Source organism: Bubalus bubalis, chromosome 20 (assembly GCF_019923935.1).
Source record: "Bubalus bubalis isolate 160015118507 breed Murrah chromosome 20, NDDB_SH_1, whole genome shotgun sequence".
NCBI classification, from domain to species: domain Eukaryota; kingdom Metazoa; phylum Chordata; class Mammalia; order Artiodactyla; family Bovidae; genus Bubalus; species Bubalus bubalis.
In genome coordinates, this window is record NC_059176.1 from 64,848,694 (window position 1) to 64,876,226 (window position 27,533).

At 52.6% G+C, this 27,533-nt stretch overlaps 1 protein-coding gene and 1 long non-coding RNA gene across 5 annotated transcripts in view; one reads left to right on the forward strand and one right to left on the reverse strand.

Annotated features, from left to right (window-relative positions):
* The window catches only part of LRRK1 (leucine rich repeat kinase 1), a 134,714-nt gene extending 109,046 nt beyond the window's left edge, over positions 1–25,668 (forward strand). For all 4 annotated transcript variants that reach the window (XM_025271629.3, XM_025271631.3, XM_044933271.2 and 1 more), the window contains 13 exons: positions 517–680; positions 1,676–1,815; positions 3,079–3,328; positions 5,721–5,887; positions 8,195–8,392; positions 9,313–9,590; positions 11,117–11,311; positions 12,015–12,166; positions 16,863–16,980; positions 18,053–18,169; positions 20,853–21,703; positions 22,082–22,183; positions 24,296–25,668. In XM_025271629.3, the coding sequence (XP_025127414.2) occupies positions 517–680; positions 1,676–1,815; positions 3,079–3,328; positions 5,721–5,887; positions 8,195–8,392; positions 9,313–9,590; positions 11,117–11,311; positions 12,015–12,166; positions 16,863–16,980; positions 18,053–18,169; positions 20,853–21,703; positions 22,082–22,183; positions 24,296–24,473 (2,910 nt within the window). In that variant the 3' untranslated portion in view covers positions 24,474–25,668. The remainder of the gene's footprint in view (positions 1–516; positions 681–1,675; positions 1,816–3,078; positions 3,329–5,720; positions 5,888–8,194; positions 8,393–9,312; positions 9,591–11,116; positions 11,312–12,014; positions 12,167–16,862; positions 16,981–18,052; positions 18,170–20,852; positions 21,704–22,081; positions 22,184–24,295) is intronic.
* LOC123330869 lies at positions 194–873 on the reverse strand. Its single transcript, XR_006547113.2, has 2 exons — positions 702–873; positions 194–516 (listed from the first exon to the last, which is right to left on the reverse strand). It is a non-coding gene; the product is annotated as an uncharacterized LOC123330869 (long non-coding RNA).
* Positions 25,669–27,533: the final 1,865 nt, after the last annotated feature.

Below are 27,533 nucleotides of genomic sequence, written 5' to 3' on the forward strand. Positions count from 1 at the left end.
ATAAAATATTGAGATTTAGAAAAATGAATTTTATGAGTTTCTAATCAGACAGGAAAAGCAAAGTTTTTAAAAGTACACACAATTAGAAGTTTAGAAATGCAAAGTTACAAAATACGGCCTCAGCTGTTTTATAAACATTACAGATAGATAGGAAAAAACCTAGAATAAGATATACCAAAATTTTCATGACGTGTGTGTTAAACTGGTATTTTATTTTCTCTCATATTTCTCTGTATTTTCCACATTTTTCTAAGGTAATCTTTTGCTTGTAAAATCAGGGAGGGAAAAGAAAGGCCTATTTTCGGTGTTTTAGGGAAAATGTGTTCCCAGAGTATCCTGGAGACTCCTTCAGATGATGCAGCATTTCGTTTGGCAGCAAGATGAAGATGTGGAGGGCGGGGGGCGGGAAGACAGGCGGTGTCCTTTGTCCAGACGGGGCCAGACGGGCCTCCTCACAGCTCTGCCCAGGGCCAGCACGGAGCCCAGAATACTCAAGCAGGGTCTTTTCTCTTTCAGCTGTTTGAAAACAGGAAGAATACTAAGAGCAGGCACAGGAAAGTCACCATTTATAGTTTTACAGGAAACCAGAGAAATCGTTGCAGCACATTCAGAGTGAAAAGGAACCAGACCATCTATTGGCAGGAGGGGCTCCTGGTCACTTTTGATGGGGGCTACCTCAGGTAGGTGCATGAGGGGCTCACCTGACTGGGCCTCCATGGAGCACTGGGAATGGCCCCCGGAGAAGCCACCACTGGACGCCTGTCCGCTTGGCATGCAGAGCCCCGTTCCCAAGGGCAGCGTATATACACAGAAGCTTGCTGGAAGTAGAAAGGCCCCCCTAGCAACTGTCCGAGAGGGTCCCCATCTCCTCACGTCTCCTCCTGTCTCCTGACAGGGCAGGAAAGGCCAGGGAGGGTGTGGGGACCGAGCCCGGCGGGAGGGCAGTGGGCGGCCCCTGAGCTCAGGGTCGGAGCACCCAGCACCCCGGTCACTGAGGGGGCTCCTTAGGGCCTCGCAGCTGTCTGGTGCACCTCCGCCTCGTCCTAAGAGAGGGCGCCCCAGGGGAAGACACGGTCCCCAGACCACATCTCGTGATACCTAACAGTACATTTTTCCTGTTCTCTTTTTTTTCTTTTTTTTGGTGGTGGGGAAGAGAAAGAGGGAGAGAAAAAGTTGGCTCAACAGGTTAATAACTGATTTTTAATCAGGTTTAATTTGATAGACACAGGATTATTTCATACTTTGAGTTTTTCAAAAAATATTTGTCAGCTCTGTGAGAAGAGAGGGGGAGAGGGGAAAGTGACTATTGTGAGGGCTTGATTCGGGCCATGCTTGGCGCCGGGGCTTTCAGGTAACATTCGCACTCAAAGCGCAGTCGTCACTTGATGGACGAAAGCCCTGTGCCTCAGACGCGAAACCCTTCCCCAGCGTCACATCTAAGGCTCAGAGCTCAGCCTGAGCACCCCTTACGGCAGGATTCTCGTGTCCACCTCACCATTTGGGGGCAGCAGGGGGACGAGGCAGGGCCATGCACACAAGTACACGGACTCAGGACCTCCCCACCCCCGGGGGGGCAGCCTCCTGGAAGTTGTACCCTCACCCTGGAGGCAGAGAGCTTATCCCAGGGCCCTTCACAGCCAATTGCAATGAACCTCTTTTGGTTTCTGGGTTGCAGTGTAGAATCCTCGGATGTGAACTGGAAAAAGAAAAAAAGTGGAGGAATAAAAATCATGTGCCAATCAGAAATAAGGGACTTCTCGGCAATGGCTTTTATCACAGACCATGTCAATTCCTTGATCGATCAGTGGTTTCCCGGTAAGAAAGCATTCTTGAACCAGGCCTTGGCTCATGGTAGTATTTCTTTATAAATTGGGGTGGGGCCCATTTGGAGAACAGAAATCCCGCTGGGATTCAGCCCGAGGAAACCAGAGGGGTCCTAGCAGCCCTCTGGTGGAGCTCTGAGCCCTGGGGGTCCAGCTGCAGGCATAGCCGGGGGCGCCAAGGGTGAGATGCGGACCTGGAGGCGGTACTTGGGCCCTGGCGCCACAGCGTGTAGGAAGAATGCCCCAGGTACCACATGTGGTCTAGGAGGACCTTCAATAGGCGCCTCACATGGTCTTGTTTACGTGGTGAGGACAAAGCTGCTGAAATCCAGAGGGGAGCCCAAAACCACCCTTGCGCAGGGGTGGGAGGGAAGCTTCCACAAACACCTGCCAAGAGCCTCCATTCTCCTTCCATGCCTACCCCAAACCCCCAAGTCCCAGCAGTGATCAGCCACCCACGCAGCCCTTTCCAGCCCCTTTGATCAGTTTCTTCACTGACAGTCCACCCAAAGAAAATACTTTTTGAAGTAGAGCCATTGAGGTCCTCTGTTTGTTTTGTTACTGAACTGGAGACAAACCCACTGCAGGGTATCCCGCACGGAGGCCGTTTGAGCAAAACCAGGCCACTTCTTCCCTGTGAGCACTGGAAGGCTAGAGACCGAGAGAGTGGAGAGTGGGTCTGAGATCTGAGCACCCCCTCTGGCCTGCCGGTCCAGTCCTCTGGCCTCCTGAGCTGGCTGCCCAGGAGAGCATCAGAGCAAACAAGAGACAGGGCTGGGCATGCTCTGGACTCCAGGGTCTGGTGTCCTTTGCGTGTTGACGGGAAAGGTGACCTACAAGGAGAAAAGGCATAGATAGGGGCCTACGAGAAGGTAATTTTAAGAACAGCTCCTTACTGATTGTGGCTTGGTCATTTGAGTGTGGCATAGCTCAGACCCAGCCTGCAGTGTCCTGCATAGGGATCCCCAGACTCTCAGCATCTCCTCGGCCAGCTAGCTCAGGGTCTGCACCCCTTGGTGACTGTCCAGGGCATCCCTGGCCCCTCCCTGCGAGTGTCTTTTAGGATTGAGGATAGTGCCCTCCAAAAAAGAACCAGAGTGTGACAGTCACATTTCAGCCTCTCCTGGGGGTTCAGGCCAGGGAAGGCAGACCCGTCTCTCGTGAAAGGCCCACCCAGCCGGGGGTGCAGGTGCTTGTCAGGGGCCCGCTTGCAGCTGCCTTCAGGTGAGCTGACGCCCGCTCTGTCCCTGTTTAGCCCTGACGGCCACGGAAAGTGACGGGACCCCACTGATGGAGCAGTATGTGCCCTGCCCTGTCTGCGAGGCCTCTTGGGCTCAGCACAGCAACCCCAGCGAGAGGTCAGAGGACGTGCAGTACTTTGACATGGAGGACTGCGTGCTGACAGCCATTGAGCGGGACTTCATCTCCTGCCCCAGGCACCCTGACCTCCCGGTGCCTCTCCAGGAACTGGTCCCCGAGCTGTTCATGACCGACTTCCCAGCCAGGTAGGCCTCCATGCTGACACATAGACCTACTGCTTCCCATCCAGCCCCGGGTGGCGTCTAGGTTCCTGGCCTAGGCTGCCTAAAGGGAGCCAGGCTGTCACTCTCTGTTTGTGAGGCACACAGGCCCAGCCAGCAGGCAGACCACTTGGAGGGCAAAGTCACCTTGGGGGCCCCACCCCATCTCACCCTCACGTTAGCTGGCACTCTTTCCTGCTGAGCTGACCCTCTTCTCTGACTCCTACTTTGCCGCCAGATCAAGGAATAGAAGACAAAGATTCACTGGTGTCCAAGAAGGAAGCGCTCCCAGACCTACCACCTCCTTTTCCTTTCTTGGCAAATGATGACTCCTTACTGCTGCTCCGGTGCTGAGCATTTCGATCCCCTGAATCTATCCCTAATATACTAATCTAAGATAATAACTGGGGAGATAATGCGGAGAAAAGAGAGAACACTTTGTGGTCCCGTCCTATAGGAAACCATCACAGAATCCAAGTAGTCATGGAAACCAGAAGCCATGATTTGGTCTCCCTGGAAACAATTTGACCTTGTTGGTTAGCAGTGTTTTGGGAGTGTTTTGGAGTTGTTTTCTTATTCAAAGAATTGCTTTATCTCATTTCTTTAAAGAAAATTAAACTTGGGGGTGTAAGAATATTTGTATCATCATTTTTTCCAAATTGTTTCCCTGACCCAAGAAAATGGATGTAGAATACTCTGATACTGCAGAACTGTGGCTCCAAAACATGCTTCTGGATGAGTCTATTAAACTAAGAAATCACTTCCTACATTGGGGAAATTCCCCCATGGTTCTTTTTCATATTCCCCAGTTACCTCATTGGTGCAAATGAAAATTAAATACTACTCTTCTGCGAAATAACTTCCCTTTGCTCCTAGATCTTTAACATGAGGGTCATCACTTCTCAGAGACCACATACAGAGTTTTATATATGTATGAATCAAATTTCATGATGGGGTGCCCAATTAAACAGCCCCAAATTTTAGTGTTTTTATTTATTTGCTGAACCTTTTTATGTTTTATGCCCCCACTGAATCTGGACTCTGGAATCTACTGTGTGGAATCTGGAAAGCCAGGTTGGTTGTTCCTGTTGGTTTGGATCTAATTACAAGCTGTAGCATGGTTCTTAAACCAAAGTACTTGGCTGGGAGTTGAAAAACCCAAGAATCTGAACAGGGTTCACAATCCAGCAGAGACTCTCTGGAAACTTTGGCTGAAACAGGACCTCAAAGCATCACACTCCCCAGCTGGGAGTTTGGGCAGGTGCAGCCAGGGAGAGTCTGGCTCCACAGAGCCTCGTCCTGTGTCCCTATTCAGGAGTCCTGACAGAAGGCCCTGAGGGATCTCCAGCATTCCCACTGTTCCCTGTCTCAGGAGGCTCCCAAGGGCCACACTTCTGAGCAGGTGTTTTGGGGTGGGCATTTGGAGAATAGCCTGGTTCCTCTTCAGCTGATCACCAAGGTCCACTGTGGGTACAGTTGCATCTGTGTGGAGTGTGATGTGGTCAGGCTCTGCATAGATTCAGCTGCTGCACAGTCTGTTCCTGGAAGGCGTGGGCAAGACTGCATGGTGATGAGGGGCAGAAGGGGTCAGTCTGTTCGGTCAGGAGAGCTCCGGTAGAGGCACCTGGTGGAGGTAGCAGAGGAGAAAGACCTGGGGACCTCTGCAGGGCCGGGGGGACCCTGAGATGGGAGGACATTGGGGTGCTCACCTGCCACCCTCCCCTCCTCCCTCCCCCATCCACCTTCCGTCCCTCCCAGGAGTGACTTGCAGTACTTCCAACAGAAGTCTGCCTTTGACCTAGGATTATAACATACAAACAGGTGGGAAGGTCTAAATCTCTGCCTTTGGGTGAAATCCTAGCCATCAGTTGTCGGGACACTAGCCACACTGACCAGGAGCTCTACATGGCCATTTATATAATCACTGGCTTACTAGTAAGAAATGAGACAGCTAACCTAGCAATAAATAAATGCAATTTCCAATAGATGCTAGCTCTCAAAGCATTTTCCTTCTGGAGGAAAAGGTCCACAGGCATTCTTTTTCTGTGTCCACCACCTTTGGAAGCTCCATCCTATGCCAGTCAACATTCACACCTCTGAGACCGTTCCTGTTATGAATCCACTTTCCAGAGGAGACCAAGGCTTGTTGAGGCTAAGTGACCTACCCAGAGCTGGCATTTATCCCAGATCTGTCTGACCCCCCCCCACCAGGTGGCTTTGAACCCTGACTTTGCTCAGTGGGAACTGATAGCCAAGCACATTCTTGCACCCACCCGGCCCAGGACCCGCCTTTAACTTCGGTGGGAATCTCTGGGGGAACATGGGGCAGGAGGGAGGTCTGTTCTGACCCCCAGCACACACACGGTGTTTCTGGCAGGCTCTTCTTGGAGAACAGCAAGCTGGAGCACAGCGAGGATGAGAGTGCTGTCCTGGGCCAAGGTGGGAGTGGCACCGTCATCTACCGGGCCAGGTACCAAGGCCAGCCTGTGGCTGTGAAGCGATTCCAGATCAAGAAATTCAAGAACTGTGCAAATGCCCCTGCAGGTAAACAGGGCCCTGGGTTGTTTCTTTTCAGACATGTCTTCCCTTAGTCCAAACCTGTACCACATTAGATGCCCGAGGCCACACAGGCAGCGGAAGAGGGGGATGATGCCAGTGTGGGCCCCAGGGGTGGTCCTGCTTTCTGCCTGGTGAGACGTGGGCCAGGACTGAGGATCAGGAGGAGCACGGCCTAGAAATTGCTTTCGGAGGTGACTTGCTTGTCTGACATGAGCCCCCAAGAGCATGGGCCAGCCTTACAATTTCTATCTTTTGCATGTCCAGCACAGTGCCCACATAATGGGCACACAGGCAGACCTCAAGTGGACCCCTCACCCTGAGGACTCACCCCGCCCCCCATGCAGTTACCAAGGGAAGGATAGTGGCTAAGTCTCAATCCCAGTCCACATGAATGGATTGGGGAGCCATCGTGGGTAGCTTTTCCCTCACCCCCTCCCCTCCCGCCCTTGTCCACTGACCGTGTGCAGCTCAGAGGTGCTCCAGAGCCACCTGCCACCACCTAATGCCCATCAAAGGCGAGCACGTGGAGGCCTTCTACCTTCCAGCCACTGGGGTTGCATTTCTCATGGCCCCTGGCTTAGCATGGTTATCATCATGATCACAGAAGGAATTTACACTCTTGGTAGAAAATTAGAATTGTGGAACAATATGAAGAACCAGATTAGAAAGGAAGAGGCAAAACTGTAGACGTGGGAAGAGAATGGAAATCTAAGAGACTATTAACAAGCGTCAGAGCCAGCAAGAGTTTGATACAGTTGCTAGATGTGAGCTCGACATCAAATTTGGCAACAGTGACCCATTAGACAATGCCTTCCGTGGCAGCCATTAAGCCACAAGTTATTGAGAAATAATTAATAGATATCATTCAATTTAGTTCTCATCTAAATTCCAGCAGTGTGTGAGAGAGAGAGACAGAGAGAGAAAGAGAGAGAAATCTGACTAATTCTAAAATTCATGTGGGAACTTTGCTGGTGGTCCTGTGGTTAAGACTTTGTGTTTCCACGGTAGGGGGCCGGGGTTCTATCCCCAGCCGGGGAACTAAGATCCTGTGTGCCGTGCAGCAGGGCCAATTAAATAAATTAAAATTCAAAGAAAAAGAAAATGCATGTGAAATGACAAACACCCCAAAACAGCCAGGAAAACTCCACAATGGAAGACAAAGAGGAGAGGCTTGCCCAGCAAACGTCCTGACTTACCAGGCTCCAAGCATTAGGGTGGGGTACTCCTGGGCACGGCTGGGCCTGTCGGGAACAGAGAGAGCCTGCATGTGTGCGAGAGGCTGGCACACGACAGAGGTAATGTCGGGAGTCAAGAGAAAGGCTGGCTGTTTATTAAACTGGGGCAGAGACTTCAGCCATAGTCAAAAATACTTGATTAATGGTTTAAAGGCCCAATGTGAAAAACAACTTTTACACTTAAAAACAAATTTGTCTGGCTCACACATCCATCTGGCACAATCGATCCATTTTAACTGCCAAGATTTTCTTTCTGCGGTTTAAACTTCCATGTCCAGTGATTCCTGATTTTAAAATCTGAACAGGGGAGGGACAGATCAGGACCCAAGAGGACAAGCAGTACCGGGTGAATACTGCTCAGTGACTCAGGGCTGGCCACAGCCTGGTGGGTGACCGATGGGTGGAAAAGGCCCCTCAGGGGGACTCAGGCAAATGCCTTCCATGTGGGGTGATTGTGAGGGGAGTGTGAGAACGTTGCAGCACAGCCCACCGTTGCCCGTAGACGCTCCTTCTTTGGCCTGAGATGGCCTGTCACAGGCCCGTGACCGCCCTGTGGTTTTTCTTCTGGACGACACGAGGGCGGTAGTCCAGTCTGCCTTCACGGCCCCAGCCTCTAGGGGTAAGGTGAGCAGCAGTGACCAAGCCCCCAGAATCCTTACAGCTGAGCAGTGGGGGCTTGGTTACTTTCCAGGCTCTGGGTGGCCCTCAGGGTTGCAGTTTTGGAATAAGATGCAGCTAAGAGCCTTAGGTGGTGAACAGCAGGCTGAGGGGAAGGCAGCAGTGTGGGTGACGAGGGTGGGGGTGTGCAGCCCTCCACTAAAGGGTCTGGAACACTGAGTGTAGCAGCTGACAAGTATGGTGCCCGAGGAGGGGGCTTGATACCAGCCCAGATGCCTCAGGAGTGCCCCCATTTGGTGCTCAATTCTGGGTGACGATACTGCAGCCCCCGGAGGTACAAGTCCTGGCCCCAGCCAACCCCGGGAGTCCCCGAGAGGTGGCTGTGAGCCTGGCGGGGCCCCCACCCCTGGTGGCGCTGACAGCCGAGCTCTCTCCGCAGATACCATGCTGAGGCACCTGCGGGCCACTGACGCCATGAGGAACTTCTCGGAGTTCCGGCAGGAGGCCAGCATGCTGCACGCCCTGCAGCACCCCTGCATCGTGTCCCTCATTGGCATCAGCATCCACCCGCTCTGCTTCGCGCTGGAGCTTGCCCCGCTGGGCAGCCTCAACACCGTGCTGTCCGAGAACGCCAGAGGTAAGCGCTGCACCTGGAATCTTCCCCCAGGGGCCCACGGCGGGCAGCACAGGGCCCCGGGAGCCAGCCAGGGCCGGGCACAGCTGCCGGAGTCTCGTGTGCCATGCCCGGTGGAAACGGGAGCGTTTCTGCAGGCCTCAGTGCCGGCCAGTGCCGTTGGCACCGCTGGAGGAGTTGCTGCTTGGAGTCAGACAGAACCATGTTCTGAGTCCAGGTTCTCTGCCATAATCTGGGAATTTGCTTCATTTACTCACCCATCAAAGGAGGTAATAGCCCCCCTTGGAGGGCAGTGAGACCATCAAAGGAGGCAGCCCCGGGAGCCCCAAGCAGCAGAGCCTGGGAAGCCTGCAGCCGCTCAAGTCTCTCTCTGGGCTCCGTGTCCATCCACCATGGTTAAACATCCGAGGCCCTGCGGTCAGTTTTAGCCTACATTATTTTTCAACAAAACTTTAGAACACTTTCCCTAAGAAATGAGTAACTAAATTCCAAAGAACTGACAGAGGGAAAGAGATAGCTGTCTTTTAACTCAGGAAGAAGAAATGCAATTAAAATTAATCAATGAAAATTAATTATTTCTCTTTCAACAGAAGAGATTTTTTTTTAATGGAGTTCTTATACCTGCAACTCACTCCTTGACATTATAGTAGCAATCTTGGCCTGAGATGAGCTCTAGGAATTTTGAATCCTGGCTTTTTTTTAGTAAAACCACCAACCACTGCAGGCATGAGATACTGTGAATGAAGCACTCACAACAAGCATCTCTAACATAAATAATCCTAAGAAGGTTGTCCTCTGTCTCTTCTGGCACCCAGCCTAGAGAACAATGAGAATGCATCTGTAGACTATAAAATACTGGGGAAGACAGAGGTAAGAAAATAAGAGTTGTTATGATAATAGTTTGATATTTTTTCTTTGCCAAGATTCCTCCTTTATGCCCTTGGGACACATGCTCACCCAAAAAATAGCCTACCAGATAGCCTCTGGCCTGGCCTACCTGCACAAGAAAAACATCATCTTCTGTGACCTGAAGTCCGACAACATCCTGGTCTGGTCTCTGGACATCAAGGAGCACATCAACATCAAGCTGTCCGACTACGGCATCTCCCGGCAGTCGTTCCACGAGGGTGCCCTCGGCGTGGAGGGTACTCCCGGCTACCAGGCCCCGGAGATCCGGCCTCGCATCGTGTATGACGAGAAGGTACGGCCCACCCACAGCAGTCCCCTAGCCCAGGATGGCCTGGTCCTGGGGCACCTGCAGCTCTGGGCTCTACACACCCTCAGGCACACATCTCTCCTCTCCCGTGCTAGACCGGGAGGCCCTGGAATGAACCAGAAGGGCATAGAGGCCTATGTCTACCTGGAAATGTCAAGGGTGACATCTCCTTAGCTGCAGAACAGTGACCGAACCTCAGAATTCTCAAACCTCAGTTCAGAAACACAGTAGAGGCTGTGCACAGTGGACAAAAAGTCCAAGACAGAGATGCATCCAGATTTGGGTCCCACTTCTGCCAGGCAGATATGCAAAAGGGGGACAGAGGACCAGCCTCGCAGTGGCTTATGAGCGACAGACAGATAAGGCTGCTAAAGGCCCCTGGTCAGATCAAAAGGCAGCACTGAAGCCAGGAGGAGAGAGTGATTCCGGCAGGTCCAGCACAGCCTCCTAGACGGCCGTGTGGCCAGCCTTGACTGGGACGGGGCCTTCTTCCCTGAGGACTGTTGGGTAGGTGCAGGTACACAGACAACTCCAAACTCGCTTGCAGTGCTCACCTTGCATCTAGGGCTGGCCCTGGCTAATTAGCGATCCAGCAGTGAAACTCCTCTTGTCTATAATTTCTCATTATTTGGTGACTTGCAGATGAGTCATTGACTGATGGCTCCACGAATGACCCAAGCATGTTAACCCAGCACCGTGGCTATTAACCAAGATAGAAAAGGCAAATCAGGATGACAAAAATAAGCTTCTGAGTAGCAGGCGGCAAAGCACCTCATAACTAAATTTATAACAGAACCTTCACATTGAAAATGTTCAGGTCTGTCTTAGCCATTTTCCTGCTAAAAGGTTATTTCTTGACCCTTATGGAGACCTGTGTCACTCTCTCCTTTAGGGGATTTTTCATGACATTTAGATGAATCAGGATGATGTGATCTGGGAGACTTTCCCCTTTTTTGTGATTTGCATGTATTCTTACTATCAAGCATGTTAAACCAAGGGTTTGCATTTTCCTGCCTTGTTTTGATAAAGGGAAAGTACCATGGCATCCTTCAAACCCTTACGCAGTGCTTGACACCAGGTTTTCATCATGTGTTTAGTGGATGGATGGAAGGAAGGAAGTTTGGGAAGACGGGTAAATGGACAGGACAGTCAAAGGGCTGCATATATGGATACATTGAAAGATAGACAGATAAATGTGCAGAAGGGAAGGTGATCATGTGTGTGGGTAGATGGATGGTTGGATGGAAAGGTGGGAGGGAGGAAGGAAGGGAAAACAGGACTGGAAGATAAATGGATTAGGGGACAGATTCATGGAAGGTCAGATGGTTGGTGGAATGTTTGGACAGGTGGAGAGAGGTGGATGGATGGGTGAATTAATGATTGCCTTCCTTTGGGCAGAACCCACGCATTCCTTCTCTAATGTGTCTCCCTGCTCCCTCTCTGTCAGGACCAGCTTGCAAGATCTGCTGGGCCCAGGCAGGGTGTCTGATTTGGCTTGCCTCTCTGCCCAGGTAGACATGTTCTCCTATGGGATGGTGCTCTACGAGTTGCTGTCAGGACAGCGGCCCGCACTGGGCCAGCACCAGCTTCAGATCTCCAAGAAGCTGTCCAAGGGCATCCGCCCAGTTCTGGGTCAGCCGGAGGAAGTGCAGTTCCACCGACTGCAGGCGCTTATGATGGAGTGCTGGGATACGAAGCCCGAGAAGGTACCTGGGGTCCTCGCAGCTCCAGCAGCTGGTGGGAGGCTGTGGGTCTCCAGAGCGCACCTGTGTGCTTGCCTGCCCACTCTTCACTGAGGGTCTAAAACAAATGGGCTCTTCTCTGCTCTTTTACAAAGATACATGTATTACTCTGACACACCCAGTTCATTTTCTTTGTGTGAGTGTCACTCTCAGGAAAAACAAAGTTTCTTTTCCTCCCCAACTTTTATGTTACATCATTATGCACAGGCAAGAGCAGTGCGAATGTACATATCTTTTTAAAGGAATGGGAAGAAAGTTTGCTCATGAGAAACAGGAGTCATATTATCATTTTGAAGCTATCATTTTGTTTTTGGAAGAGATCAATGGTTTCAGGATTAAAACTCATTTATCAAATTAGATTTGGTTATTGAGAGTAAATGAGGTTTGAGAAAAATTCTTTCTACAACTGTGTGTCTCTGGACAAAAGGGTTGGAATATCAGAACTTAAGCTCACCTGACCACCTGGTTTTGAATTGCCATGGACCAGACGCCTGGGAGGGTTTATTTCTGGTATCTGAAGTTGTTTTGGCTTCTTATTTTGGTTGGGTCCTGAATAAGCAGATTCTACTTCTTCCTGGTTTAAGACCCTTAGTTTTGAGGACAGGGTGGGCACTCATTTGGTTGTAAGTGACCCTCACTCATGTCTCTGTGGGCCTCTCTCCCTCAGCGACCACTGGCCCTGGCGGTGGTGAGCCAAATGAAGGACCCGACCTTTGCGACCTTCATGTACCAACTGCCCTGCGGGAAGCAGACATCCTTCTTCTCATCCCAGGGCCAGGAGTACATGGTGGTGTTCTGGGAAGGCAAGGAGGAGTCCAGGTAACATCCGAGGCTTGCCATAACCTGCTGCTGTCAGAGTGGGGGGCAGCGGTGGGTGGGGAGCAGTCGTGGATGACCATGGTGAGAGGTGTTTAGTGAATGGTAAGTTGAAATCCTGATGGCGTCTGCTCAAGAGAGAAAGAGAAAACAGTCCACATGCATACAGACAAGCACATGTGGGTTTGTGAATAAGAGAAGCAGAGAAAATGTGGTGTCTGCCTAGGACATGAAGGGCAGGGGTCAAGGGAGGGTTATGTTTTAAGGTGGGAGTTACTTGCAGCTCGATGGCAGAGACAGTAAATGATGCTGGGGGCCAGGAAGAGAGAAAGGTGCTTGTGGAGGTGCTGAGTAGAGAGGAGGGAAGGAGCCCCTGGTTAAGCAGAAAGGGTGCCCAAATAGGGATTCATGCTGCCGCCCACCCAACTTCCAGGCACATCTCTTCTTCGTGATGGGGCGGGAAGGACAAGGGCCTGGGGGAGAGGATTTCATATTCATTCAAGGAGAAGGACACCGAGGCCAGGGATTTGGAAAGATAGCATCAGAGACTTTGCAGAAAAGCATATCCTGTGTGAGATGCTTCAGTCCTGGCCTCTCCCACCTACCTAGTGTGACACCTTCAGAAGCAGGAAAGCCTTTCATGGCATGATCTAGGAAGCCTAGTGCAAATATGTGCAGGTGTGCAAATCTGGTAAGGCTTAGATGAAGCAAAGCTTAAGATGCAATGAAATAAATGAGAAGGACTTTGCCATTTTACTTAGGTCACTGTTGGTATGGTTTTCATCAGGGTTTATGCCGCTGTGACGGAGCGTTCTGACCTAAGACATGCTCTGAGAAACCATGCCCTAAGGAAAAAAGAAAAGTATATATGTAAACAGTGTGTACATAAATACCCATATCCATGTAAAAATGCGTGTGTGTGTGTGTGTATACACACAGTAATTATAATGGTGATGGTAGTGTTGCTGTTTTAAGGCATTGCTTATAATTATAGGGTAAAGTTAATGAGTTAATTATATTGACGCCATGCTTTGCAAATTGTGATATTTATCATGTAAAATATAAAAAATAGGTTAAAACTTCTGTAGTTCTGAATTTAAATTGGGTAGATTTGTGAGTATTTTACCTTTAAGAATAATGAACTCATATTTCCTAGCTCTGCCCATTGAAAAAGCCTAGAAACAATGACTGACCAAATGCCAATGAGACCCCCTAGGATTCAAATGGTCCTCTCTAAGTGCCAAGGGAACCAAAGCTTACTGGAGAAGTGACTGACTCCAGATCTGGGGGAGGAAGTAGGCCTGAAACACTGGACACTCTGACAACAAGGATGCCGTCAGAGACGGTGAGGCTAGGTCAAACGGACTCAGGATCCAACCTGAAGAGGTTCCCATGAGCCAAAGATAGGGCAACAAGCCTCAGCAGGAATAAACATCTGCAATAAACTGAGACACATCAAATTGTTTACGTTCACAAGTTTCTAATGCTACTTAATAAAAAGTAGTAATTAAAAAGATTTTTTAATTAAAAAAACTCCTCATTTATCATCATTGGAGGCTCCTAGAGAGCAAACTTAATATTTCGAAAACTAGTCTGTCTGGAATGTGAGCTGTGCCCCAGGGTAGCTAGCAAAAGAGATGTTAGGAGGAGGTTTTTCTTTTTAGGGTAAATGAAGCTAGTAAATGGAGAAAGATACTAGAATTAGAATGACAGTATTTTGTAATCCCTGTTGAAGTAACGGACATAGGCAGTGACCATTAACGATCACAGAGGGAGCCAGATCCTGACACTGTGTGCCTCCCAAGAGAAGCGCACATCCTAATGAGGACGGCTTCTAGCCCAAGAAATCAGATGAAATCTAATCGAGACTCAAGATGGGGAGCAGTGGAATAAGGTGGATGATGCCCCGGGCTGCAGGAATTCCACAGGGCACCACCCGTGTCTTCAGCATGTGACCTGCTCTGAGAGAACGAGAAAGGGAAGGGAAGCCTATCAAAAGACTTGGAGATGTAAAAATCAGCAGAAATGCAGGCTTTCTTTCACTACTGATTCAAGTAAACTGTGAAAGCAATGATGAGAGAATTAGGGAAGTTGGAACACTGGGCATTCATGACAGTAAGGAATTAGCATCTCTTCTTAGGTGTGGTCATGCCCTGTGGTTAGGTTTCTAATTTTTTTCCTAATAATTTTTTAGAGATAAACACAGATAAAAGTTAGATAAAAGGATGATTTGGGGGACTTGCTTCATAAGAATCTGGGGAGAGAAAACAATGGATGGAGGCAGAGATAAACTGACATGGTCAGAGAGTGATAGTTCCTGAAGCTGGATGATGAGCGCGTGGGCTGTGATATGCACACTGCCAAAGAAGAAAGGAGGGAGGAGTTGAGGGGGCGGGGCTGGCGCTCTGGTTTGAATGACAGCACAAGGCAAGAGACATAAAAGACACGGGTTCGATCCCTGGGTATGGAAGATCCCACGGAGAAGGAAATGCCAACTCGCTCCAGTATTCTTGCCTGGGAAATCCCATGGACAGAGGAGCCTGGCAGGCTACAGTCCATGGGGTCACAAAGAGTCAGACACGACTAAAGTGACTTAGCACACACAGTTTTCAAATTCCTTTCATGGGCACAGATGGCATCCTGATGTCACAAATGCTTTTGGGGAGTGTCACACTCTCAGAAGACCAGGAAATACAGGCATGCTGTCTGTCGTGAAAATAAGGCCCTCTTACTGTTAAAGGATATAAATGTACACATAAAACAAAGTGAAATGCTCATCAGATGTATAAATATAAAAACAAATCCCATTTTCCCATCAATATTTATTTTCTCAGCAGACTCTCAAAAATCTTTTAAACAAATAGAGAAAATTAGAAATTATTATCTGTTATTTCAGAGACTTTTACACATCAGTGGGAAAAAATACTAAAATCTCAGTCATAAAATAGGCAAGGAATATTTTTAACATTAGAACTTTGTAATAATCAAAGAAATATAAATTCAATCTGCAAGATTCCTTTTTCTTATCCTACTGGCAAACTTTGTTTTCAAACATAATAATGGAAACTGCTGAAGGTTGGTCATACCTTACTAGTGAGTATGTAAATTTGCACATCTGTCTGAAAAACAATTTGTCGATATGTTTTAAATGGCTTTGAGATACTCGTGCCCTTTGACCCAGCATTTGCACACCTAGGAGCGGCGGAGCCTGGTGGGCTGCTGTCTATGGGGTCACACAGAGTCGGACACAGCTGAAGCAACTTAGGAGCAGCAGCAGCAGGGCCTTTCCCAGGGGTGCTGTGCTCGGCACTGCTTCTGGCATCGGCTCTGCCCCACCTCCCCGCTCCCCGCCGCCCCACGACGGTGCTGTCTTTACCATCTCAGTGTTACAGACTCACCCACAATATTGGAGACAACACTACCCAAAGCAGTAAAAGCTCATCTCCAGTGGGAAGGGAAAGGCCCCTGTGATGTGGGGAGGTTTTAAAAGCTCACCACCAGCCTGAAGAAGGGACACGCTCACTGAAGCCAGAGCACAAAGGGCAGTGGTCCTGGAAAGTGAGAGTGGAGGGGAAAATGAGACCATCCTGAATTAGGGAGGAGAAGGGCACCAGCTCAATGGCCATGAGCTTGAGCAAATGCTGGGAGATGGTGAAGGACAGGGAGGCCTGGTGTGCTGCAGTCCACAGAGTGGCAAAGAGTCAATTAGCAGTTGGACAACAACAAAGGGGTAAGAAGGAAGTGGGTACATGCAGAAAACAGGACATGCATGAAATTCTTGTTGGAGGGAATAGGGGAGTGTTATCCTGTAAGTTTCTCTGTGTTTTAATTTCTTCCAAGTTAAATGTAGTTATTTATTTTTTATATTCTCAGTGCATAGAAAAAAGACTGGAGAAAAGGGGAGGTGGAATATAACTTTCAAGAAAGTGTTCATTTGCTGATTTTTCATTCAACTCTGTCATCTACAAATACACGTGATATATCAGACAACCGTGGCAAGGGTTTCCAAAATTTGACGGCAAAAAAGTTTTACATTGAGAACTGCTAGCCACTCACTTGACTTATTCCCTTGGACTGCAGGACGGATCTGCAGGGTCTGGGTGAAGAACCCACCCCTGCCCCAGCTGCAGCCTCCCCTGCAGCAGTGAGCACATTGGGTGTTCATCAAGGGTGGTGGGGAGACAGATGGCAATGCGGGGGGACATAGGGGTGGGTGGGTGAGAGAAAGGCCACCCTCGTAAACAGCAGCTTGTGAGTTCTCAGGGCACTTATGCTTTTTCGAGGCCCACCCCCCTCGCCGCCCCCCGCCCCTCCGTCTACTCTGCAGCTCATTCACCGTGTCTCTAGTGGGCCTGGTGTACTCTGCTGGGGGCGGGGAGGGGACATGCCCAGGGAGGGGGCAGGGAGTGACTGTGGTGCCCGTACAGCCTCCTGGTGTCCCTTCATGCAACTTTTTGAGCCATCAAAGATCACAGAGAGAGGATCATTGGGAATGGCCTTTCTCAGCCTAAATGTTCAAGCATCACCAGGCAGGTAAACCAGGCTCTGCCACAGCCTTGAGCCCCTCAGAACGTGCAGAATCGGGCCCTGGGCTGGAAGGGGTAGGCAAGGCCCTCAGCTGATGCCCTCCTCCAAGGCTGCTCCAGGCCTGCCCTCGGGAGGGGGGCCCGCGCTGACTGTACTGTTTTGCCACTTGTAGGAACTACACGGTGGTGAACACGGAGAAGGGCCTTCTGGAAGTGCAGCACATGAGCTGTGCGGGAATGAAGCTGAGCTGCCAACTCAAGATCCAGAACTCGCTGTGGACGGCCACCGAGGTAACCGCGTCCCTGTAGGGCTCTAATCGACGTGGGTAACTCCTGCCCCTGGGGGGTCGGGTTTAGCAACAAAACAGGCAGGACACCCAGGCACGCTTCGAACTTCAGATATAACCCCAGCCTACACTTTTCACAGGGCCGGCTCACCCGCCTAGTTACTGACTGGTGGCTGGGATGTAGCTTTGATGTGTCAAGTGCAGAATCCCAGCAAGAGGGTTTCACCCCGGTAGGCTGGTGAAGTGACTGGGTTTCTTATAACAACGCCTGTCTAACAGCAAATCCGCTCAGCTCTGAGGCCTCTTGCTTTCATGTAAAGAGGTCAGCAGAAGGCACAAGGAACTGTCTTTTGAGAACTCCAGAGAGGAATGCCACAAAAACAAATGATCTGAAGCTACTGGGCGGGAGAATATGAATTGATGCCACCTTTCCAGATGGCAAGTATAGTTCAAATATGCATCACAAATCTCAACAATATTCATGCCTTTGTAAGCCTTAGTAATTTCAGTTTTAAGAATTTGCTCTAAGGAAAAAACCAAGACATGCAAACAGAGAAACACTCAGACAAGACAGGAGGGTAAGAATACTTATTCCAGTGTAAGTCACAGTAGTGAAAATAAACAAAATAAACATCTGAGCGCATATAAGCCAAATTCTGGTGCACTCAAGTGATGGACATACCTCATTCCCTAACAGACCAGGGAGGAGAGGGCCTCTGCCCACACTTGTCATCCTGGGAGAAGAAAAGCACAGAAACAGCACAGCAGTGTGGTCCCACTGTTGTTGGGGATGCAGACACACACCAGTACACAGAGAAAACTGGAAGTCTGGGCCGCAAATTTCAAAGGTGGCTTTCCCTGAAAATTGGATTGTGGTGTGGACGACTTTATGTTTTTCTTTAGACTATTCTGTAGTTTTCAGAGTTTCTAGAAAGAGCAGAGGTATGAAACCAGCCACCAGAAGGCCTCAATAAATGTTACTTCCCTAGAGGTGAGGGGCCTCCTGAGGCTGCATGCACCCCGGGAGCTGGCAGGCCCGCTGCAGCCAGCTCTCATGCTAGCTGTTTCCTCTGCAGGACCAGAAGATCTACATCTACAGCCTCAAGGGCATGTGTCCACTGAACACACCCCAGCGGGCTTTGGACACCCCGGCCATCGTCACCTGCTTCTTGGCGGTACCTGTTATAAAAAAGGTGAGATAAGGAGGTGGGTGCACAGGTTTCTGGTTCTCCGTCGCCTGTTCCGCTGGGCTGGTAGGGAAGGGAGCAGAGCCACCAGGCCTAGGTCATAGTCAGCCATAGAGACAGGAGGCCCGGGCCATCCTCAGTGCCTCTGGGTTTCCGAGAAGCTAAGTGTTGGCTGCTCAGTCGTGTCCAGCTCTTTGTGACCCTGTGGACTGTAGCCCACCAGGCTCCTCTGACCTTGGGATTCTCCAGGCAACAATACTGGAGTGGGTTGCCATTTCCTCCTCCAGGGGATCGTCCTGACCCAGGGACTGAACCTGGGCCTCCTGCGTTGCAGGCAGATTCTTTACCATCTGAGTCACCAGGGAAGCTAGTGACCAGTAAAACTAAGGGCTAAGCACAGGCAAATGCCACAGCTCCAGTTGGAGTGAGACGCTTTTCTGGTACAGCTGGTGTCCAGGAGCAGTTGCACATGTGCCCTCTGAGAACCTGGCCCGGCACCTCCGTGGCCACTCAGTCCCCAGGCCCTGGCAGGCCCCCACCCCTGTTGGGCAGCCGTATCCCCGCCCCCTCCAGCTCTTCCTGCTTTGGGATACACACCATCCAGCCCAGACCTCAGTCCCTGTGTGTCCAGTCTGGCCCCAAAGACTCACCATCTCAGCCTCTAGCTCCTGCCTTTCTCAAGTGAATCACAAGTGGTGCCCGCCCCAGCCAGGACCCGGAGCGCTGCTGCAGCTGAGATGAGACCCAGCCCACAGGCCAGCCCTGCCGCACCCCTCCCCACCCAGCACCACATGCCCAGCAGGCTCTTCCCTCCAGAAGCGATCTGGCTGCTCACACCTCTTCCTCTTCATTTACGAAGATCAGGGCCATGACCCCCGCTCTGAGAAGCTGAGCCCCCCTTTCCCCAGCTCCTCGGTGATGTGCCCAAGGCTTCTCCAGCCTCTGGAACCCCTTTGTGGGCCCTGAGGCACTTGTTTGTTCAGCTCCCCGCTCGAAGGGCCATTATTGGTGCGGCTTTGTTAAAACAAGTTGACTGTCATCGTCTGATTCCAGTTTTCCCATCTGCAAAGTGCACATAAAAGAGATGGTAAGGAGGATCTCTGGGCACAGCGTACCTAAAGCCCTGGGCCAGCACACTGGGTAAAGAGAGCATTGTTGCTACTTCCTGACAGTCGTGAACTACATACACTCTCCTCTCCACCCCTCTACAGTTTCATTTCTTAAGGAAAAAAAAAAACCTGAAATCAATCTTAGAGTCAGTTATGACTGTGGCCCCACAGGCGCGGCTGGGCAGCTCAGGACCCAGTTGCACTGAACCACGGAGCACGACACAAAGTGTTGCTTAAGGCCATGGCTGGCCAGAGCCCCGAGCCGGGGCCCCGCTGCCCGGGCGGCCGGCAGGAACAAAGCCGGCTCTGTGCAGAGCCTCCCCATCGGCGTGTCTGCACCCTCAGAGGACGTGCTGCCCCTTGGCCGCAGAGGGCAGACCCTGAATTCTTGCACGTGCGTGTCCACACCCAGCTGGGACGTGGGACTCGCTGCCTGGCTGGGGCCTGGAGCTGGGACTCAGAGAGAGACCTTGCTCCTATTTGCTTTGGCTCTTTTCTGTCCTGGAATCCTGAAGATGGATTTTGATAAGCGTTCTGAGGGCTGTTGATCTCGGGGCTGGTTCACTCATCGCCTTGGACAGCCTGCCTTCCCAGCTCTCGACAAGGAGGCTTTCTGCTGCTCGCCCTCGCTGGCTCAAGGCCGGGGCCGCTGCCCTTTCCCGGCTCTGGCTTTGTGCTCCAGAACCCTTCCCACCCCTCTCCCGGCCCACCTGGGCATAGAGCCTACTCAGCTGCTCTCCGCTCCCAGCTTTGCACAGACGCTCCAAGGCGCCCGGGGCCAGGCCCAGCGTTCAGCACTGCCTCTGCCTGGTGACCTCTAGTGGTTGTAGAACACGTGCTTCATGGCAGGGCAGGGGCACCCCAAGAACCCTCTCAGTGTCGGCTGGGCCACAGGCGTTTCAGAGTAGATGTGGGAAGCAGGGCATGCAGCGTGGTGGCCAAGAGGTGCCTCCGTTAGAGGACTGAGCTGGAAGTGATTTCTTCAAGACTTAGCTCAGCAGGCACCCGTTGGTACCTGAGCAGAAAACTGGGGGGGTGTCCCCGAGGTGGCTAGGAGTCAGCCCTTCCCTGTGCGGGCCGGCCCTGGGGGCAGGGGTGGATGCACAGACCCAGGCCTGCTCTTGTGGAGCAGCGAGCAGGAGTCCCAGCCCAGTGGGGCACCCATAGCCAGCGTGAGTTTACGCAGCAGAGTTCAGGGGAAAGAGGGCACCACTGCCGCCTCGGAGGAGGCCTGGGGACCGAGGGGAAGGCCGCTCCCTCCTCCTGGCCTGGCAAGAGGTCCAGGCTCACCGAGGGTCCTAGTAGCACATGGCCCTCGCTCCCAGGGACTTCTGCTCCCAGGAAGGAGGGCGGAGGCGGCTCTTCTGGGCCTGAGCCACGCCTCCTTTGGGAGCACACCCGGAAGATCCTGCTGGCAGCCCTGGCCTTCCTGGCAGCCCTGGCCTTTGTTAGAAGCCGGGAGGTGCTAGCAGAAAGCGCTTGCTCATGGGGTACCTGCAGGGATGGGTTGGGCGCACACTGTCTCTCTCCTGGGATGCCTGAGCTGCAAGGGCATCAAACACCCTGTCTTCCCTCCTCAGAACTCCCACCTGGTGCTGGCAGGCCTAGCGGACGGCCTGGTGGCGGTGTTCCCGGCAGCGTGGGGCGCCCCGGACTACGGCTGCTCCTACCTGTGCTCGCACACAGCCAACAGGGCCAAGTTCAGCATCCCCGACGAGGACGCCCGGCAGAACCCCTACCCCGTGACGGCCATGGAGGTGGTCAACTGCGGGTCCGAGGTCTGGTACAGCAACGGGCCAGGCCTGCTGGTCATTGACTGTGCGGCCCTGGAGATCCGCCGGCGGCTGGAGCCCTACGCAGCGCCCTCGGTGGTCACATCTGTGGTGTGTGGCTCGGAGTGCCGTGGCGAGGAGGTGGTGTGGTGCCTGGACGATAGGGCCAACTGCCTGGTGCTATACCACTCGGCGACCTACCAGCTGTGCGCCCGCTACTTCTGCGGGGACCCCAGCCCCCTAGGGGACGTGTTTCCCGTGTGCCCGATGGGCCCACCACCCCTGGACAGCCCCACAGCCAGCGCGAGGGAGCCCGCGAGGGGCTCCATCGCCGACGTGAGCTTCATGTTCAGCGAGGAGCTGGGCACGCAGATCCTCACCCACCAGGACTCGCTGACCGACTACTGTTCCCTATCCTCCTGCTCCGCGGCCTCGCCACACCCGGCACCCATGGCCCTGTCCAGCCTGCCCTGCTCCCCGGCCAGCTCTGCCAGCTTGCCCTTCTCCTCTGACTGCGAGGACACCAGCCAGCTGCCCAAGCCCGCTGTGGGCTCCGACAGGTCGGTGCATGACCTGAGCCCAGTGGACGGCGAGGCGTTCAGCCAGCACCTGCAGGCTGTGAAGATCCTTGCCGTGAAAGACGTCATCTGGGTCCCCAGGTAGGTGTCCTGCAGGGGCGTCACCCTGCGCCCTCTCTGCTCTTGCTTTGGGGCCAGAGTGCAGGGAACCTTCAAGTACAGTCAGGTGCATCAGGGGCCGCCTTTCTCTCCTGGAACTGGAGGGCTCCCTTTAGCAAACCTAAGAAGGGTTGCACAGAAGCCTGTCGGCCCACCAGAGCTCAGGGCACCAAAGAGGAGAGCCGTGGTCGGGTTTCCGACCGGCAAAGGGCTTCTCACCCAGCTCTGGGGCCCTCTCGGTAACCCGATCCATTTGCGAAGCTCAGTCTGTTTCCCTGCCTTTCTGCACACCCGCTCCGTTTCCCCTTGGAGAGGACAGCCCTGGACAAACGGTTCCCCTGCGGGGTTTTGGTTTCTTAGGCGCGGTGGAGATATCATCGTCATTAGCCTGGAGAAGGAGGCAGGAACTCAGCGGGGCCACGTGATTGCTGTCTTGAAAGCCCGAGAGCTGACTCCGCACGGGTAAGACAGAGGGCAGCTATGTGGGAGCCAGGCTGTAGCTTAGGGAATCGAGGCCCCGCTGCCACCTCCCCGCGTGATGGCCATGGCCCTTCCGTCCTCTACCCAAAACCGATAGCATCCACCCCTGTCAGCAGAGGCAGAGGGGGAGCAACACAGAGTCTGCAGGAGGCAGCTCCCAGGGGATCAGCAAATGCCAGCTGAGCTGGGCATCAGTCACAGTCATGGCTGCCTTTTCTGGGGGGCCCCGTGCACCTATGGACAACCTGCCCCACCCGAGGGAGCCTGCAGAGCCCCAGCTCAGCTGCAGTGGCAATGGGGATCCAGGTGGTCCCCCACTCTTCCTGCCAAGCAGGGGAGCCCTCCTGAGGAGCCTCTCCTCCCACTGGGCACAAGGTGGAGCCACGCTGCCAGGCCACGCCAGCCTTCACCATGTCCATGCCTGCCATGCCCGTTTCTGGGCTCAGCTGTACTTGCCCACTGTCAGGAGGCAGGCCAGACACCACCATAGGATGCCTGTCGGACCCAGCCCACCTGGCTGCACTGATGCAAGGTTGGTCTGGCCAGTGTTCCCGGGGCTGTCAGGCAGCCCGCGGCGTCCACACCCCTCACTGGGCTGAGTCCCACGCGCTTCTCTCCCTTATGGAGAAATTGCATTCGGCCCGCTTTCCCCGGAGCACACTAATGATGGAGATGTACATGGCCCCTGGGCCAGTGGCCCTTGCCCTACCCATGGTTCTGGAGACTGGAGCTGGGTTTGCTCCTGAGCGCTGGCTGAGTGTGGGGGCAGTGGTCCTCAGGTCCCAGGTCAGGCTCCCAGGGGAGCAGGTATGTCTATAGAGCCCGGGCCTGTTGACCTCGGAGTGTCCACCATCAGTGCCCTTGACTTTTCCCCTGCCATTGTTTTTCCCCCAAAGACAGGTTTACCAAGAGCAAGCACCCTCACTGCAGGAAGAAAGCAACCCAGGCAGCCAGCAAAATGAAGGCCGTAGCCTGAGCCCACCAGCATTTTGAGATGCGTCTGAGACATTTACTGCTGCTCAGTCACTCAGTCGTGCTGAGACATTTAGTCCCTTGGCAAAGAGCTACTGAGTGGCCAAGATATGCAAGGCCCACGAGAGCAGATTTCCGTACACATCCCAGTTTACATGGTGGCCTTGGTGCCGTCAGGCCGCATAGGCAGAGGGAGGAGAGGCTGGCAGTGTCTGCTCAGCGCGGGGCACACGGCCTGCAGAGGCCGGGAAGGAAATGTGTAGGGTGTGCCTGGGTCATGCAGAACTTGCTTTTAAAAATGTACATAGTTTGGACTTGGTACAGGTTTTCTGTCTAGTATATTCCCCTATATTTCCTAGGTGTGTGGAAACATAATAATAGAGAAGAATCATGCCTGGACTGAGTGGCAAGGGAGTTGAGTTAAAGCTTAAAACCTGTCACAGACCATTGATAAGCAAGAACTGTTAGATAGAATTGATCATTCCAGCCTCTCTCAGCATCTGCGGGGGCTCTGATTGCAGGACCCCTACAGATACAAAAGTCCAAGGATGCTCAAGTCCTTATATATAAAATGATAGCCCTAGGATTCTCAGGTGGCTCAGTGGGAAAAGAATCTGCCTGCTAATGCAGAAGACACAGGTTCAATCCCTGGGTCAGGAAGATCCCCTGGAGGAGGAAATGGCAACCCACTCCAATATTCTTGCCTGGAGAATCCCGTGGACAGAGGAGCCTGGTGGGCTACAGTCCATGTGGTCACAAAGAGTCCGACATGAATGAGCAATTAAGCACATACAAGGACGACAGTCAGCCCTCCATATCCAAGGATGCCAAACTCGTAGACACAGAAGGCTGACCATTTTTTCTGGACATGTTGGGGTCTGAGGTATGTTAGGGAGGATACCTGCTCTGAGGTCAAGCTTAAATGATGCCCCATTTTTAGGCTTTAGAAAGACTGCCTACATGCTAGACCACCAGACAGAGAGGCACGTCGCTGGTGCCAGACTGGGGTGCACAGATGCCCCCTTAGCCAGGCTCTGTCCTCTGAGAAGGTGCAGGGTGAGGGTCGCTGCCCTGACCAAGCAGGAACTCCCGTGGGTTTTCTCAGACCCCTTCTCTCCGCAGGGTTCTCACGGAGGCTGCCGTGGTGGCAAAGGACACAGTTGTGTGCGGCTTTGAGAATGAAAATCTGGAGTGGTGCCTGGCTGTCTGGAGGGGCTGGGGCATGCAGGAGTTTGACATTTTCTACCAGTCCTACGAGGAGCTGGGCCGGCTGGAGGCCTGCGTGCGGAAGAGGAGGTGATTCCTGTGGGGCGAGCGTTCGCTGAACATGTCCAGCGTGGGCCCGCAGCCTGAGCCCTCTGCCTGCAGCCCGCAGCCCTCTGAGGACCCGGCAGGCAGGCTGGGTTGTCCTCCGAACCACTTGCTGCTAAGAAATGCTGAGACGACCCCACCACACAGGGGGTTTAAGGGTTCTCCTGTTCCAGGGCACAGTCCCCTGGGTAACCACCCCCTGCCCCCCAGTGCTGGTTTTACAGCCCAAGGGAAGGCAGTGGGCAGAACTGACTGGGCCCCTGCCCCCTCCGTCCACTCTCAGGGCTGGGCCTGGCTGGCCTCGTGGGCCTCCCCACTTTCACCCCCAGGCCTGGGGTGGAATTACACTAGGGCCCTCAGTCGGGGAGCAGCTCAGGGCAGGGAGGGATGAGGGCTGTGACCCCTGCCCCTTCCCCTGGCAGCTCCCCGGCTCTCAGCACGTTTCTCAAGCTCCCGGGTCCCTGGGGCCTGGGGCCCCGCTTGGGCAGGCGGAGATCAGATGTCTCCCGCTTGGGAAAGCCTGTGTGTGAAAAGCCTCAGAAGGACCCCAAGAGGAGCACTGCCCGGCGTGGGGATGAATGGGTTCCTTTAAGTGACGGGCTGGGAAGCCAAGAGCCGCACAGGGCGGAGCGCGCCTCAGCCGCTGCATTCTTCTCCTGCCGACAGAAGGCAGGAGAGACTCCATCCATCAGCAGGACTTGAGAAAGGGCCTGTGTTTACAGCTTTGTGAAATAAACTCAGATGCAGCTGCAGCATAAGCCCTGTTTGTTTGCACATAATAAGCTTTTCTATTACTTTAACATATTAAGTCATATCTCCATGGTTAGACCTCTTATTGTGAAATCACATCGTACCACATTGTATGAAATTATCTATTTGCTAAGTAGTACAGAAGAATTTTAAAAAGTGAAATTGTCAAAGGGGGATGTATGGGTTCAACAGCAAGAACTTTCATAAAGGATGCACACACTTGTGTGTACACACGCATGCATTCACGTTCACATCATCACCAAGAGTAACTGTTTGAGGCTGCTTAACCCAGAACAGGAGTGGGAACCTGAGATCATCCTCCAGTGCAAACTGTTGACTTTTTTCTAAAATTAAATTATAAAACTCAAACTTTAGGTTTTGCTGGGCAAATGTGATTCCTTTTATCTGAAAATAAACAGACTCTCAAGAATGAAGTCACGGCTTCTGTCTGTAGAGCGCACACAGTAACAGTCCGAGCGTGTCTCACCCACCCGGCCCACTTGCTGTCCTGGCAGGAGGGGCGTGCCCTCCGGGCTCATGTGCCCCCAGCAGTTTCTGTGGGCAGAGATGGGCTCTGTCAGTCTCCCCACTTGCTTTCCGTGGCCTCAGGGGGACTGGAGTCTGAGCCTCCAGCCCACATCCCTGCCGTTCACCCCCAGCAGGGACTCGGAGATTACTGCTCCCCCGTCCTGCTGTCTCCACACTGCCTGGCTGCCTAGTTAACTTCTCAAATGCAAACCAGGCCCTGTGCTTCCTCTGTCCCAAACCTGTGCTCCACCTCACTTGCAGCCGGACTGCTCTGTGGCCCTCAGGAGCCCCGGGTCAGGTCCCAGCCTTCCCCGCCGCCCTCGCCCAGCCCCAGGATGGCGACAAGCTGCAGTGAGCTTGGCCCGTGTTCTTGAGAGCCATCTTGGGGGTCGTCTCCACCAAAGTTAGAAATCATACGGAAGTGGTTCATTAACCTGAATACTTTAAACTTAAAAACTTAAATGGAAAAATTTCTACAAACTAAAAAGATAAGCAGTCAATTGAGAGGAAATATTTGTAATAAATAGGAGAGACAAATAGTTGGTTTATCCTTTAAGCAAAAAGTTTGTAGCTGTTGCTGAAAAAGAGAAAACTCAACAGGAAAACAGGTAGAGAACATAAACAAGACTCAGCCTGACCCAACAGTAAGGCAAGAGTTGTGGAGACAACGATGAAATGCTGTTTATGGGCTTGCCCAGGGACATTGTGGAGACGCCTGAGTAGGGCTTGAGGAGAATCCGTGAGGGCCGAATTGGCAAGAGCCTTTGTGGCCCTCCTCCGCCTCCTTGGTCCTCACTGGAGCACCAGGGCAGGGCCCCCCCTCACCGGGGGAGGGGTGCAGGGAGGCCCTGGGCAGTGAAGGGGGAACCACCTGCCACATCAGCCCCAGCTACCTCCCTTTGGGCTCTTTGTCATGTCATAGACAAGGAAAGTGCTTTGTTGTATAAGCATTTTCCTGCTCTCTGTTAACCCGGAGCCAAGTGCAATTCAGGTGTATTTGCTACTGGCCAAAGCAAAGCCCCGAGACCTAACAGGTGATGCTCTGGAGCTGACCCTAACAAGCATCTGTTCAAGTTTGGGCAGAGACCTGAGTAACGACGGACTGGAACATTCTTTGGCTGGCCATGCCGAAGCTTACTTCTGCAGTGTGAGCACTGGGCACGACTTGGCCTGTAGATCTTGTCCCTGGAGCGACCACAGGTACAGAGGGAGGTCTGGGGCTTCAACCTCCTTCCCAAAGGCCAAAACTAAGGGTGTGACATCTGTAAGTTTAAACCGTCCACCCCAGCCAAGCTACCCTAGTCCTGTGGCTCTGGTTTCTCCTCTGTGAGATGGCCATGACATGTCTTAACCCACCAGGGTTGGTTGGGGACCAAGAGAGACAAATACGTGACAATCTAGCCTCACCCCTGACCCAGGGCCAGGACTGCCTCCTGGCCCCTGGTCATGACCACCATCCCACCTGATTCAGTGGGCACACAGGACCCTCACCCAGCACACACACAAGTCCTCTCTGAGAACTGCTCCAGGGAAACACAGCTCTGTCTCTGTGAAACAGCCCAACTTTAAACATAAATCTCCTGGGACTTCCCTGGTGGTCCAGTGGCTAAGACTGTGTGCTTCCAATGCAGGGCACCCGAGTTCAACCCCTAATCAGGGAATCAGATCCCATATGCCACAACTGAGCATTTCACCCCACAGCTGAAGATCCTGCATGCTACAACTAAAGATCCCCGAGGTTGCAACTAGGACTCGGCACAGCCAAGTAAAT